The 15,310-nt window shown below is 40.4% G+C and overlaps 3 protein-coding genes across 6 annotated transcripts; 1 reads left to right on the forward strand and 2 right to left on the reverse strand.

Annotated features, from left to right (window-relative positions):
* Positions 1-1,149: 1,149 nt before the first annotated feature.
* Positions 1,150-11,055, reverse strand: LOC113162008 (calcium-binding mitochondrial carrier protein SCaMC-3-like). Of its 4 annotated transcripts, XM_026359938.1 has the most exons (12): positions 10,006-11,055; positions 8,275-8,560; positions 7,449-7,662; positions 5,960-6,083; positions 5,760-5,847; positions 5,241-5,352; positions 4,960-5,118; positions 4,688-4,840; positions 4,209-4,322; positions 3,883-4,050; positions 3,653-3,797; positions 1,151-2,333 (listed from the first exon to the last, which is right to left on the reverse strand). In XM_026359938.1, exons 3-12 carry the CDS (start codon positions 7,641-7,643, stop codon positions 2,113-2,115), a joined length of 1,479 nt encoding a protein of 492 aa, XP_026215723.1. In that variant the 5' UTR covers positions 7,644-7,662; positions 8,275-8,560; positions 10,006-11,055; the 3' UTR covers positions 1,151-2,112. The 4 variants fall into 4 exon arrangements, with proteins under 4 accessions (XP_026215724.1, XP_026215725.1, XP_026215723.1 ...); XM_026359937.1 differs by lacking the exon at positions 10,006-11,055 and having other exon boundaries at positions 8,275-8,726; XM_026359939.1 differs by lacking the exons at positions 8,275-8,560; positions 10,006-11,055 and having other exon boundaries at positions 1,150-2,333; positions 7,381-7,512.
* si:ch211-196h16.12 (regulator of G-protein signaling 5) lies at positions 9,338-12,638 on the forward strand. The gene is made up of 5 exons (XM_026359941.1): positions 9,338-9,490; positions 9,603-9,659; positions 9,751-9,803; positions 11,083-11,246; positions 11,346-12,638. Exons 1-5 carry the CDS (start codon positions 9,447-9,449, stop codon positions 11,511-11,513), a joined length of 486 nt encoding a protein of 161 aa, XP_026215726.1. The 5' UTR covers positions 9,338-9,446; the 3' UTR covers positions 11,514-12,638.
* Positions 12,639-12,759: 121 nt separating this feature from the next.
* On the reverse strand, positions 12,760-14,010 carry c1h19orf53 (chromosome 1 C19orf53 homolog). Its single transcript, XM_026359942.1, has 3 exons — positions 13,867-14,010; positions 13,101-13,156; positions 12,760-12,987 (listed from the first exon to the last, which is right to left on the reverse strand). The coding sequence occupies exons 1-3, from the start codon at positions 13,952-13,954 to the stop codon at positions 12,841-12,843; spliced, it is 291 nt and encodes a 96-aa protein (XP_026215727.1). The 5' UTR covers positions 13,955-14,010; the 3' UTR covers positions 12,760-12,840.
* Positions 14,011-15,310: the final 1,300 nt, after the last annotated feature.

The following is a 15,310-nucleotide window of genomic DNA, read 5'->3' on the forward strand; positions in this document are numbered from 1 at the left end:
GACCCATAATAAAGCATTCCCAGGAATCCTATAATCATATTTCTTGGGGATCATAAGGTCAAACCGCGAATAAGCATGCTTGTATAATCACTATACTGCACAGATACAATTACTCAGCAAACACTGTGACCTAACAGCAGCTAAAATACGTTACCTACTGATGCACTGAACAAAGTGGCAGTCACTCTGCATGTCATAAAGACAAAGTTGGCATTTCATATTACAAAACCCAACACCACAACGTTTTCTAGCTTTTTCTAAAATGCAATAAAAACTCAAATTTGTGATTTTCAGTGTTTTCACAGACCAGTTTCATTGTATTTTTCTTTTTTTTAATTAACCTAATTTAAAGTTTGAAGCCTGTAACACACTCAAAAAAAAAGTTGGGGCAGATGCAAAATAAGACTAAAAAGTTTATATAATATTCAATTAACACTATAAGGAGATTCCAAAATTAGCAGGTTAATTGGTAACAGGTGAGAGTACTGTGATTGGATATATAAGAGGAGCCTCCACTGAAGGCCCAGTTCTTGCAAACAAAGTTTGATTATGGCTCACTCCTTAGTGCCAAACCTTGACAGAACATTGTCAATCAATTCAAAAAGAATATTATTCAACAAAACATTACAAAGAATTTAGTTTTTTTTACCATCTACAGTTTATAAGATTGTGAAAAAGTTCAGGAACTCCATGGAAATCTCAGTCTGTAAATGCCAAGGGCAGAAACCACTGTTGATTGTACATGACCTTTAACCCCTCAGGTTGCACTGCAAACTTTGCCACATAGGGTTGAATGTAGCCACACGGGCTCAGGAGTAGACCTGGTTCAGAAAACCACTGTTAGTGACCACGTCTTCTATCCAGCAAGAATAGACCAATCCACTATTAAAACTGTAACAATTATCCTCAGGTCCCAAACAATTTAAAAGTGAAATTGAAAGTAAAGGTGATATAAGTGTTAAGCATTCCTTTGTCCTAACTGTTTTTAGTGTTTTTCAGGCATCAAACCCTAAATTAGCTTACCCTTACAAAATAAGATTAAGTTGGTCAGTGAAAACACTGAAATTCTTTGTCAGATAAATAATAGTTCAAGTGAATTAACAAATTACAGATTTTATTTCTTACTGAATTTTTTATAAAAGTCCCAACTTTTCAATAATTGTGACATAAAATAGCAAACTCCAGTTTTTAGTTTAAAAGCTCAATGGCATTTATTTAACAAAAGCACCTCAATGCAAGAATTTATCTGCACATCCCATAATAAATACTGACACACTAAAATGTTGTTTGGCTTCTCATCCAATGTCTTATTGTTTCATGATACAGAGTTAAAGTTAAACCTGCACACTGTGCACATACAGCTTATAAAATACTTAGTAGCTCTGGACCCTGTAGTGTTTTTCACATAGGAGAAAACAGACACCTCTTTATATAGAAACACTCTTGAAACGTTGGCGTTTAGCAGGAGAGGTTATCATGAAGCCTCTCTCCTTCTTCATATGGCTTTGGCAGATTCACTTCTATAAAATATCTAAAAATCAGTAGTAGAGAACATCTTCGGTTGCTCTCTCCATTCTCTATTTCAGTGTCATTCAAGAATTAAAGTGAGTGATTACCAGCTGTTATTGCTGTACTTTAGCATTTATAATACAGTATTTGTTTAAGACATGTCAATTTAAATCCTGATTCTGTAAAGTCACTACTGTGCAGAACTTCAGGATCCCGTCACTTAGAGAACAGGAATATGGATCAATCTTCCTATGAATGCTTTCTCTTCTCTAAGTACCACCTAGGAGAAAAAATAATGCTGTAGGAATGTTACATTGTTCCTAAGTTTGCTGAAAATGTCTAGTTGTTCATTCTCAGGCAAGTTCATGCAAGTTTCCATCTGTGCAAGTCAATGCAGTAGCCAGGGGCTAGTTGCTTAGCTTTCACACAACTGCTGGCATGCACTGCAGTGCAATACAACATGCTCAAAACTCTTCACAGCAGCTGCTAGTCCTGGTGAAGTCATCCAAATGTAAGGCTTCCACAAAGGTTATTTATAAAGTTGATTTCCTCAGGCATCCGCAACAGATACATTCATGCTTGTAAATAAAAGCCACCCCCAAATCATCCATCCTTTTTCTTCCCTTTCTTTCTCTTCCTACCCTCAATGTCCACTCCCAGGACTATCCTTGTGTATTCGTAGACCACATAGGACATACTGACAGCAGGGATGACTTTCAGCAGGTTGGGGGAAATTCCTCGATACAGTCCAGCCACACCCTCCTGGGTCACTATGCTGTGAAACAATTTCAGCATGGAAGGTTTAGGGGCTCCTTTTTCTGTAGCTGTGAGAAGAGAAAAGGTATGACTGAGATTAACAACACATCCTGGTATCTCACTCCAAGTGAAGGCCCTTCTGCTACTAATTCAGTAAAGTCTAAATACTACAGGCCATTTTCAAGAGCAGGCCATGGACATAGACAAAAGTCTTTGTCTAAACCAATACAAACACTTTGAATCTCCACCATACGTTATCGCAAATTGAGTTTAAAGTAGAAAGCTCAGGAAATATTCATCTTCTTCGTAAGATGGGGTGGGGTCAGTTGTCATCAGTTTATGTACTGATGAAGAAGACCATGTGATGGAGTTAAAAGCTCTGGAAAAAGCTAGAAAATACACCTTGAATTCAAGTTGAGATTTCTTATGTCAGGTTACACAAGGTTGTTCACAAGCTTAGAATGCTCAACCTTCATCCTTTGCATGTTAACATAACTATTTGGGAGCTTTTTGGTTCTTTTTTAACAGTTCAACAGTTTACAAAACAAACATCTTTCATTTAACATGTAAACAGGAGTGAAATCAAACAAATAAACTGAAGAAATTAGTAAAGAAATATAAATTGTGCCGAAGAGGGGTCAGTAAGTGAATGTTAAAATTACTCATCGTGGCCATCAAGGTCACAAAGTCTCAACTAATCTGAACATCTTTGGAGGATTTTGGAGCAACATGGTCGACAGTGCTTCCCTTCTGTGTAGAGAGCAGGGATCTGGGGAACCTAAGCCAATCAGAGTATTTACATGCACTTAAACAACCAGATTGCTTTCTTGAGAAAGCTGATTTCTTAACTGTCATCTAAACAGGAAACCTGGCTTCCACAATCAGGGCAGGGGAATAAAACCTAATTTCCAGAGGTAGATTTCTTCTGGAGAGCTCTGCCAAGTGTATGCATAACCATGTTTTGAATCGGCTTTTTGCAAGAGCATGTGAAGAAAAAAGGCTACAGACACTCGCCACTGTCCTCCTATCAGCACTATCAGCAGAGATGGATGGATAAAAAGAGAGCTCATTAAACGGAGCAGTGCTGCCTCTTCTCATCCTCCTCTGCACATATTCTCACTCAAATTTAAAAACCAGCACAAAGTGCACCGCAGACGTGTAATAAAATAATTTCTTTAACTCAGACAGTTTGCACTGTAAATAAGGAAGCAGTGTCTTTTCTACGGTTAAAATCTGTGAGCCATGTTTCCAAAATAAACCCAAGGAAGAGAACAAATCAGATTTCTCATCTGCTGCATGTGTATGCTGATTTACAGTAACCAGGTTTATTTAGTGCATGTGAACTCCTTCCCAGATCCCCCTTCCCCTTATCTGCATTTATCCTGACCTTGTGCCTGCATTCGGGTGCGGATCAGTGCCAGAGGATAACTTGCCAGCTGCCCACAAGTGCTGGAGACAGCACCACAACCGACCAGTACCATGACCCCTGGGTCTAGACCTCTGTTTCTGTTCAGCCAGGCAAACTTCAGAGTCTGGGAAAAAAAAAGGGAGTGAGAGAAGAAGGAAAACACAGAGGAGACATTCACCATGAGAGGCGTGTGCTTTTATGTATCTGACCTCGTAGACAGCCAGGTCGATGCCAGCGTACGGGACTATACCCAGTAAGTTTGGTATATAGCCCTTGTAGAAAGCTGTGACCCCTTCCCTCTGTATGATCTGTTTGGCACAGTCTGCTATTCCTGAGTACTGGCCTGTTTTTCTTAGTGTGAGACGGGTCTTCAGCACCTGTAGGGAAAACACAGAGCAGAGATTAAAAGAAACAACAAGGAGGAGAAACAGAAGGAGAAAGGAAATCAGTCATTTCACTGGTTATCCAGACCAAAAAGTACTGTGTGATTTCTTGATGCCATATGAATATGTGTACTGCATTACCCTGATATTACCTCCATTGGGTAGATGGCAGTCTGAGCTACAGCTCCAGCCAAAGAGCCGGCAACAAATCTCTCATGAACCCTCAGATTTGTTGTTTCATTACCACCACGCATCACATTTTTGATCTATGCAGAGTTTGAAAGCAAGTGAAAGAATAAAGTAAATATCGAGTAATTTGAAAGAACTGTATGATCATGCGTAATCATGCATCGTACTTGCGTAAGAGTAAGATAAGATGGTTAATAGATAGAATAGTTGGTTTGGTAAGGTGCTTCTTGGTTTACCACACTTCAGCAAGAAAACAACTGTTTTTCAATATTATGATTTGAACAGAGACAAAAATATTCAGCGTAAATGACAATTTAAATTTCTAAATTCCTGAAAACTAGTAAAAGGTTAGTGATAGGGAGAGTGATAAAGAGAGCACAAAGATGAAGGGATGTTCAGAGGTATAGAAAAAGGATTTGGAAGAGCTCTAAAGTGAATCCACCTGTTCATAGGCTGTGAACTTGATCGCAGTCTCTGGGGCAATTTTAAGGACATTGATTCCATTTCCCCTCCACAACGACTGCACTCCTCCCTCTTTCACCATATACCGAAAACTGCTCAGCACGTTCCCTTTAAAATGAGTTGAGCCATGAACCTGGAAGAGCAAACAATAAATCCCTTTATGTAGAGCAGTGATGACTGACTGAAACAGAAACACTTCACACATCAATCAACAACATACTGTACGACGGATCAGAGCGATAAGATCGTGACCTGTCGGAAGACTTTGAGGCGGTCCAAAGGGGCTGTTCCAGTGCGAGATACAGATCCAGCCATGGCTCCAGCCATCAGCTGGCGCCAAACATAGCCAGACTTCTTCTCCTCTTCTGAAAATTCATCTGGGACTGTCAACTGCTCACCTATATCCAATATCTACTGAAGCCGTGGTAGTTGAGTGTCAGACATGATCATAATAAAGCAAGGAGAGGACGGACAGATAAACGTATACACAATGCTGCTCAAGGGGTGTATGCATTAAGTGAGTGTCACCTCACCAGTGAATGTTTCCAGTAGCGTGCCACGTCCTCCATATTATTGAGAGAGTTGAATAGGAAGTAGTCTCGCCACTCATTCCAGTCAATAGTCCTGGTTCCATCCTTGTCCATACTTTATTAAGGGATAAACACACACAGAGCATATAGTTGATTATTTTTAAATAAAAGTCAACAAAAACCTAGTGAAGGTCAGAACAGCAATTAGGTAATGTTTAGGAAACAGCAAGGAGGAGTTAGAAATATGAGAATGTATGATAAGGTGCTTCTTGGTTTACCACACTCTAACTCAACAGAGGAACTGAATGTACAAAACTGAAGCTAATTTCAAAACAAACAAAAAATGTAGCAAATACAGAACCTACTCTAACTAAAACAGTGAAACCATCCAACAGCCATCCAAAGTCACTGAATATCACAACATTTGACTGACAGAGCTGCAAAACTCCAACTTGTGACCACTACCTCAACAGACTGACAGGGGAGGAAGTGTGATTTGATGTTAATAAACTGATAAGAGACCTTAGTAAAATCCTATTGGCATCCTCAACGCTGATGTTCACACCGATGGATCGTAGTGATAGTTGGATCTCAGCTGCATCTATCTCTCCTGCAACCAGTCCCACACACAGTGAGCAAGTGAGTAAAGACAATGTGATTGATTTCTTAAAATAATCCCAATATGAAAAAACTGAACAGTATAATCAGAGACTGGTGCAGACCGTCATTGTTCTTGTCCAGACTGCTAAACATGAGTTTGAGCTGTTTCTCATTGGTGCGCAGATACTCTGTAAACTCTTCAAAGTCAAGTACTCCATCGTGGTTGGTGTCGCCGCTCTCCACGATCTGAAAGCAGGGACAGTCAGAGACAACCACGTCAATTAAGAAAAAAAAACAGTCTGAACATTTGGCAGTTATTTGGTCAGGGATCATAAAACATTATAGTTGTAAACAACGGCAGATGCCTCATGAATTACAGTGTAAAGTCCAGATATACGAGTGCATGTACTATGATTAATATTGTACAACAGCAAACGTTTGCAGAGTCTTTCAGTGCAAATACAACAGAGGTGACCCAGACTCCTGCACAGTACCACAGGATCAAGCCTGCAGGTCAGGTATGCACACCTATCTTGCCACCTGCTGCTATAGCATATTGTTTTTTTGAGGAATGACCTACACAAAAAAAGGAGAATTCTTTAGTTTCACATACAGTGCATGGTATAAATATACTCAGTGGTTAGTGAAGATAAATCTGTTTGTTTTTATGCATTAATAAAAGAACATGCACAGAAATAAAATATGATCTTTCTGGTAATTCTGAATATGTGGCTGCTGCTGCTGATTCATTCTGGTGAATTTGCTCATTTCACATTTAAGTTGTATTCTACTGTATTTTAAACACAAGGTGGCAGTCTAGCAATTTTTAAATAGACACATTTTTCACTGAAGATCCAATTACTGAAATGCTGAGGTTTAAAAAGCTGTCCCTATAACTAGAAGCTTCATGTGTGAAGTAAAAGAGGAGCTAATTCTTGAGACAAAACCAACACAAAAGTTACAGAAGAAAAGGCTGACACTCTGCACGCTGATCTCCATGTATAAAGAGAGTCTGGCTGAAAGAAAGGTTATCACTCTCATCTTACAAAGCCGTGCTTCTTGTACCAAAATAGACAACGTGCTGGCCTTTGCTGTGCGTGTAAACACTCACACTTACCGAAACCTTTTAGTATTAAATTAAAGTAATTGTGTTTTAAAAATGAAAACTACTTGTGACAAACACACGTTTTGCTAAGACAGACACAGACAGACTGTGTGTATTCACAATAACACTGTGCATTTTGAAGATCGTGGCTGCTACAGAAACACAGCAGATCCTAAAGATGTGAAATGGAGAGGAGTAATCAGTGGGAATCCCTGTAGTCTACTGCTCTTGTTCTTTCTCTCACACGTGCATGTGCACACACACACACACACGCACACATACACTGTTTCAGTAGACAACAGATCAGAGATAACTTATTGATTGATTGATGGTGACACTGTATCAGACTCTAACCCTTATCTGGACTGACTGAGAATCCTGACCTCTGACACCATGACGTTTTTAAATGCCATACTCTAAACAACGGAGCTTGCACACCTCACATACATGTCACTGCACGATATCCCAGAAAGCCAGCAGACGTGAGTGTGATGCAGGGGTCCTACCCTCTCCACAGAGCCACTGGAAAGTCCTCGCCCTGCCAGCCCCGTCTGCAGCTCAAGGATGTCGATGCGTCCATCTTTGTTGAGGTCCAGCTGATCAAACAGCTCGGCCCAGCGCTTCTCTCTCTCACGGTCTGGACCAGGGGACTCACTGTCCTGGCAGTGTGCCCAAGAGAACCAGGTCTGTTCGGATCCCATAACTGCCAGTCAGAGTCAGCTGATGTGATACAAGGACATCAGTTCAGTCTCCACAGCGTGACACAGGGCAGTCAATACATGTTATTGAAGTGTCAGATGTTCACTTAAACATTAACTGCAGTGATTTGTGAACCCTTAACTAGACAGTTGGGGAATCTATAAAGGTTTAGAGGGCTCATTAAAAAGTCCTCCACCAATTTATCAATGCACTGTGTACCACTGTCAGGCAGATTCAAACGCATGGAGAAGAACCAGACGTGGTTTACAGTCCTATGCATGTAGTACTTTTGTACTTACTATTACTGCACATGGTCTTATTGTAATTACAGCTGAATGTGCGACCTTGCAGAAACAGTTCGTTTGCAGCATACTACAGACTAATGTTTCTGTGTCCGCCCTCTTATCTGTTTTGATCATTTCACAAACCCAAGGCATTCAGCTAGGATCAGTATCAGTGGGATTCAACTCCAGCACCTCTAGTAACAGATGTTTGGTCATTACAGATGTTTTGTTTATGCCAGAAGCCTCAGACGCAGGTTGATCCGCGGACAGGAGCGATGTTACTGTTCTTTACCCTGCAGCCCTCGTTACACCACATCACAGCTGTAGTGAAGAACATGTAGAGACTCACTGCGTGTGTTTATCTGCAGACCACCATGGCAGATGCGGATCGGGACTCGGGAACCACAGCAACTGGACCAGTGGGTCCTGAGCCCGTCGTGAAACCGGATTTGACAGCGAACAAGCAGCTCCCTGTGGGTTCTGCAGGTCCAGGAGGTCTGTGTGGTCACCGCTGGTGTCTAGTAGATCTCACTGCGACTCTTGTTGAGGAAGCAGGAAGCGCGATCAGGAGCAGCCGTCCCCCCTCGAAGAAACTCCGCCGCACGCTGCGTCTAAAAGTGGCGAGAGCTCCTGTCCTGTGTCAGCCAGTTAAAGACATACAGGATCTTTTGATGAATGCTCATATACTGTGTTAGGAAGCCTGTTCTGTGTCTGCTGGCATGAGCTAGATGACTAACTGAGGCCACAAGGTGGATTTCAGAAACCCTGAGTAACATGTTCCTGCAGCGCGCACCACTCCTACTCACAAGAAAAGAGAAGTGCAAGTGTCGTTCACTGTAAAAGTGACAGTTCACTACTGGACACATAGATTATCAGGGTCCACACTATGAAATGAAATAACTGCACATAAACAATTAAAACAATTCACATGATTTGCAGTGGTTTGACCTCAGGGAGTCACATAAGATAATTTAAATAAGGAAACTCTCAAAAGAAATGACAAGAGGAAAAACAGCATGGAAAAGAAGAAGAGCTGCTGCATCTCATGGTTTGTTTGGTCTCTCATCAAACACCACCCTGCAGTTCTCATCAGTTCATCACCAGCCATGCTGCCAGCCCACCTGCTGCTCACTCATCACTTTATTCTCCTGTGACACACACACACACACACACGCAGCCGGACAGGCTAGGGTTTTGTTCATGACGGACCTTTGAGACTCTCAGTGATCCCTGACCACACACTCACACTTGAGGTCCCCTTGTGTTCATTTTCCTATCACATATGCTGACTCACATTGTATCTCCCTACATGGCCTATTAACACGTACACCACCTCGCTCATTCAGCTGCCTTCATCTTTGTTCAGCTCCCATCCCAAACACCTGCTGCTCGGTCGGGAGCAGATTGACAGATCAGATAGCACTCAGGTGGGGTATATAAGAGCAGCAGACTTGGGGGACATCCAGTACAGCCTGTTGTGTTCATCTTCCCTTTGCCAGTTTTGTCAAACTACAAACCCCAATGTGCAAGGGGCTCTCCTCCCTGCCCTCCACATGCCTGGAGAAGTAAGTATGCAACTGGGTAGTCGTGTTTTGAGCAAGTTATTTCTTAATTACTGATTAGTTGTTATTGTGATGTGTTGAACATGTGGGATTTCTCATGCTTGTGTTGATGCAGGGCAAAAGGGATGCGGGTGAAGTTAAGTCACCTGGCTGAGACGCACCAAAAGCTCAAGTAATGACACCTGGATTCCTGAATAAGCAGTAAATCCATGTTCATGAAGAAGCTGAATTTTGACATTTCATTTTCCTGTGTCTCCTCTCAGGCTTCAGGATGTTAAAACACTTCAGGATCTGGAAACTGTGCTAAACAACAAAAGTAAGAAAGGTTTTTTCTTTGTCTTCCAGCACTTCTAGGTTGATTGCGTTAACAACACATGCAACACCCATTTTAAATGTCACAGCTGGAAAAATACACGTCATATAATTAATAATGGTTGAATTCTATTTAGCTGCTACAGTTTCAGGATCCTGGCACTGAACACTGGTTCACTATCACACTGACACACTGTATTACTTACCATGACATTTGAGGACAACAGAGCCATTGTTAATGGTTTTAGTATCCTGTCCTGTTTCTGACAAGTCAAAATGTCTCCCTTGTCTTGGTATGGCAAAAATCCTTTTGTTAATCTCGCAGAACAGGTTTATATGTACAATCACAAGAAGAAATAATGTCCCTGTTTGCAGTTTCCTGGTTTTCTGGATGAGATGTTTCACCAACAAAATTTTTACAGTTATAATCTTTCACATATTTCTTGAACACATCCATTAAGCAAAGTGATGGTGGAAAAAGTAATGGTAACAGTGGCTTTATAACTTTTAGGGTCCAGGGTCAGACTGCGCTGCTCCAAAAACTGATTTTGTGTCTCTGAAGCCATTGTGTAGTCAGTGTACTTATCCTGATGTATCACTCAACTTCTACTGAGCTTCAGTTTGCAGACAGACACCCTGTTTTGTCCGGTAGGATACCTTGAAACACTATAAGCTCTCCAGTGGCAACAAAGGTATGCAGCTTTATATCTTGCAAGTCTGTACAAGTCTTGAGTGTCTTGAAAACTTCAAGTCTGCTAAATTACCGTACTACTACAATAACATTAGTACAGAAAATGATATAACATTAACAAAATAAGACTTCTTGCATCCATGCAGTAATTATTCAGTTTACTTAATAGGTAAATCCAGGTGGGAACTTTTTTTGGACGGGCAGTGTATTAAATATATACAAATAAATCCATGTACTAATATACTGTATCAATACTGATTTATGAGTGGAGCACAAATTTCATTCTCCGTTTGCCAATGCCTTGACAATATTAATTTATTTCTACATTTAAACCAGTCAGCTGAAAGTGTTCAAACATTGGCTAAAGACTATTGAAAATATTAATAATAAACACTTCAATCAGTTTTGGATTAATTTTTATACATTTTCCAGTGAAATAGTCAAATATAACAGCTGCTCTTAGGTTTCAACAAGCAATGACCCATCCCACCTGTGCCACAGAGTTGTGCACTTGAACAGGTATGAGAAGCTGAATTTCTCCCATTTTTCCACATTGTTTTCTACTTTTGGTTTGTACGTCTCTCTGTACCAGGTGGTCTGCAGGCGTTTCGTGTTTTCCTGCGTTCAGAGTTCAGCGAGGAAAACCTTGAGTTCTGGCTGGCCTGTGAAGACTACAGGGTCTCCCCGTCAAACCAGCAGAAGACCATGGCCAGCAGCATCTGCAGCAAGTTTATTAACCCTGACGCCCCACAGGAGGTTGGTGGAGTGATGACAGAAACAGAAAGCACTGAGATTGAATATTGTGTTATGAATTGAAAGGATGAAGCTTAAACTAACCTGCTTTATCCTTTTCAGGTGAATCTGGATGCAGAAACCCGTGAGGCTCTGTTGAGGGTAATCGACTCTCCATGTGCTGACACATTCAACAAGGCCCAGCAGAGAATCTTTAGTCTGATGGCTAAAGACTCCTTTCCCCGGTTCCTGCGCTCCCATCACTGCATGGAGGCCATTAAGGCTTTTTAAACACACACTATGTATTACCACATACCCACTTCAGAAATACTAGCTGAGGAATTTGTAGTGCTTGACATCTTGATTTTATTTTACTATTTAATCTTGCAGCTAACTCATTGTGTGATTTTGGTCCATGTGGTAGTGTTTACCTGAACTGCATCCAGAATATATGGTGTTATAGTTACGTAATGAGTTGTAGCCAAAAAAAAAAAAATCATAGAAATCCCAATTATGAAGCCTACACATAACTGCAACTACATTGTCTCTGTGCTGCCCGAGCTACAATTGACATCGACAAAATGTTTAAATAAATACCTCAAAAACAGGAACACTTATTATTACTTATTAGCTCTATTTTTTCAATTTAGTAGCTGCCAGACTTGCTCAGGGACAGACTTGTATATGTTGACATAAAAAAGAGTTAAAAAGTGTTGTGTGACCTTGTCAATGGATAGTCTGAGGCCTTGGGAAAATTCAAGCTCACTTCCATAAATGATGGTGTTTGTTCAGCACAAACAACCTGGGACATGTGTCAGCTTTAGCTTGGCCTTTTAGTGCAACGTCACAGAGCGCATCAGTAGGATACACAGTCACGCTGCTCTGGTTATGTGCAGCTCTTTGAATGAAACCACATACATTAAAGGTTAATGCTACCAACATATAAATCCAAGTTTTGATTGCAGTGTGAGTGCAAAAGATGCTCTTCTCCTCTCTTGCCATCGCATGTATCGCAAAATACAGCATTAAATAAACATAAAAAATAGCTAATTGAAAGTGAAGATGTTTGGGCAGATAATAAAATAATTTCAGAAAATTATTTTTGATTTCTCATATGTTATCTTTAATATATCAAATGTAACTTATGTAATTTTAAAAACGGGTCAATAAAAGATGATAAAATTTTATTAAAGAGAAAAACCTGTCTGTATATGATGTGGATGGATTCATTTGTCCACAGTGATCATAGAAGATTGCTTAAATATCATTAATATTTATAGAAATGATCAGTGATCACCCTTTTTTAAAGTGTGGTGAATGATAAAAACCTCTTCAACTTGAATTACAAAAATACAAACTGAGGTTTCTTATGTCTCTTCTGCCTCTAATAAAAGGTTCTGTGGTGTCCGCAGTAGATGTTTGTGTGTAAATGTCTTCTCTCGTTTTTATTACATCTTTCATTAATGTCTTCATTTCTTTTTAACATAAAAATAAAAAATTCCAGGTGACATTTGAAATGACATAAATTACATATAGCTCACTGACACGTCACTTTAATTGCATTGAATTGTAACGCCATCACATTCAGGTCTGTAGGTGTACTATTGTGTATCTGGTCCTATTTTGAGCTGGTTCCTGGTCGGGCCGCTCCTGGGTTGCCTTTACCTTCTGGCCCTTTAACCACACTCAGCGGCTTGTGGAGGGAGGAGCTGGCCCTCTGGGTCACCTCCTGCTCAATCTTGTTCCTGATGGCAACCTCTAGACCCTTTAAGGAACCACAGAAGACGTCACACCACAGTTGAGTATCAGTCAAGCTTAACTTTTAAGAGCTGGGCTGAAACAACCTGCCTCAGTCACTTTGTCTTACACTTAACTCACCTTCTTCAGTTTCTGTTGCTGAACCACTTGAGCCTTCTTAGGGGCAATGATCCTGCCTTGAAAGAGGAATAAAATAATGTTGTGAAAATTACAAATGGTATAATTAACCATTTATCAAACTAAGTCATAAACATGCAGAGAGAAGGTTTGTACACCAAGTAGTACAGCAGTTCATATTAGGTGCCGTCTCTGATTTACACAGACAACTGTGCTTATCATTAATATTATAACACACATTCATCCCTACAGCACAGTGTCATGTGCTCAGTTCATCAGGTACACATATTGTTTTTAGTGGTTCTTCTAAGTCACTTCAATTTGTTTGAGGCTTGGGGAAACTATCAAACATGTATGTAGAATTTGGCAATTTTAATCAATTGTGGGACACGCAGGGAGTCACATTGACATACACAATTAAAGAACAGCAAATATTTGCGCGTTCAAGTTTAATAGTGGGGTTAAACACGTTGGTCTCGTCCACAGCCACCACTGCCCATTTGCTGTTTATAACTTAACAACCACTTAGCTGCAGAGGTAGCTGCTGGTTACATATTTTGGAGTATTGAATATGACTGTACTAGTAATCTGTGCTGGATGGTGGATCTCCGACACATATGTTAAGGTAAACAGTCGCTTCAACAACGTGTTGAGCTGTTTCCAGGTAACAGCTAGCTAAGGTTGGGTCACATGTCGATGTTAAAGCTGAACTGAAGACACGCCTCTTTCGCTAAGTCAGTAAACGACACGCAACATATTCAGGTCATACCTCCTTTCTTCGGTCCTTTCGGTTTATTTTGCTGTTTTTTGGAGACTCCTGGCCGCTGAGCTTTAAACTTCTGTGAACCTTGAGCCATTTCTGCTAACCGGAAGTACACTGGGCACTTCTTCTTCTTCTTTCCTTTTACGTGCAGTTTACATCCTCGTTTGTGGCTTTAGTGCCTCCTACTGGTTTGACAGTGACGGACATAAAATACAGCGACAAAGACCAAAACAACCAATTTCACTGTGATTTTATTCTTTTTACTGTATTGATGTGAAAGAGAAATCTCTTAATCCATGACTGCAAGTTACAGCATTATATTCATATACATTTATATTAAAAAAAAGTTTTGGACTATTTTTTACTTTACAAAATTAAACCCAGATCAAGTGATTATCAATAACAACAATAACATACTTGCACTTAAAGAGGCCATCTGAACAACACTCCTTCATTGTAATTACAGGCTGTACTAATAATTGGATAATACACAAGCACCTGCTGTAAATAATCAAATCAACATGGAAATTACATGGCAAGCAGTGCTAAATTTTGGCACGTGATTAACACACTCGTTAGGTTTCACATTAGGAGGAGGTTGGTGTAACATCTTTTCAAACACAGCACTGTGCTGCTGCTGCCGCTTCAGAAGCATAGTGTAGAAACATAGCATAATAAAGAAACAATCAAACATGGACCCAACATAACACACTGGCCTGAATCTAGGCTACTTTGGCAAACTAAAAGCACCGCCACAAATTAATTGTCACTTTGTGTTTAAAACACGAACATCAGTGAAACATGGAGAAATTTAGTTCAGATTTTGTTCTGCAATCTGTCAATCTGCCCTGCTGGAACCTGGCGCCCTAAGTGCTTGTGTTCATGCATTTTAGCGTCGGAGTCCGTGTAGGCAGACGGAGAGGTAGTGTGTATGGTTGAGGAGGCCTCCCCAGTGTGGTGTACTAATGGCCTAGTCACTAGAAATCACAATGTCATGAAATGAAACAACAAACTACAAGCAAACAGATATAATCATGATATAAAGAGAAACTAAAATCTCATACCTGTTAAAGATTTACAAAGAAATCATATGCGGCAGGTCTGACGGCCACAAAGTTGCTACATATGTCTGGAACACTGTCTAAAATCGCCCCAAAACACAAGATGTCTTAAACTGTACAAAACAACAGAAAGGAAATTTCAGATACACAGGTGTCTTTTATGCTCGCGTGTGACCTAACAGCATCTTTGTGGGGGGTGAAAGAAAGAGGGATGAGAAGGAAGGTTAAAGTGGAAGAAGTGAGGTTATAATACAGCATTTTAGAGATACGTGACACTATGGATACTGTAATGGATCTGAGTTTTTTCTGGACCTGTATAATAGAAAGGTAGGGTAGTGTATGGGCCATCTGTCCAAATGGATGAAGTAATAAAATCAATAAGGGCAGTG

Source organism: Anabas testudineus, chromosome 1 (genome assembly GCF_900324465.2).
Source record: "Anabas testudineus chromosome 1, fAnaTes1.2, whole genome shotgun sequence".
Classification (NCBI taxonomy): Eukaryota; Metazoa; Chordata; class Actinopteri; order Anabantiformes; family Anabantidae; genus Anabas; species Anabas testudineus.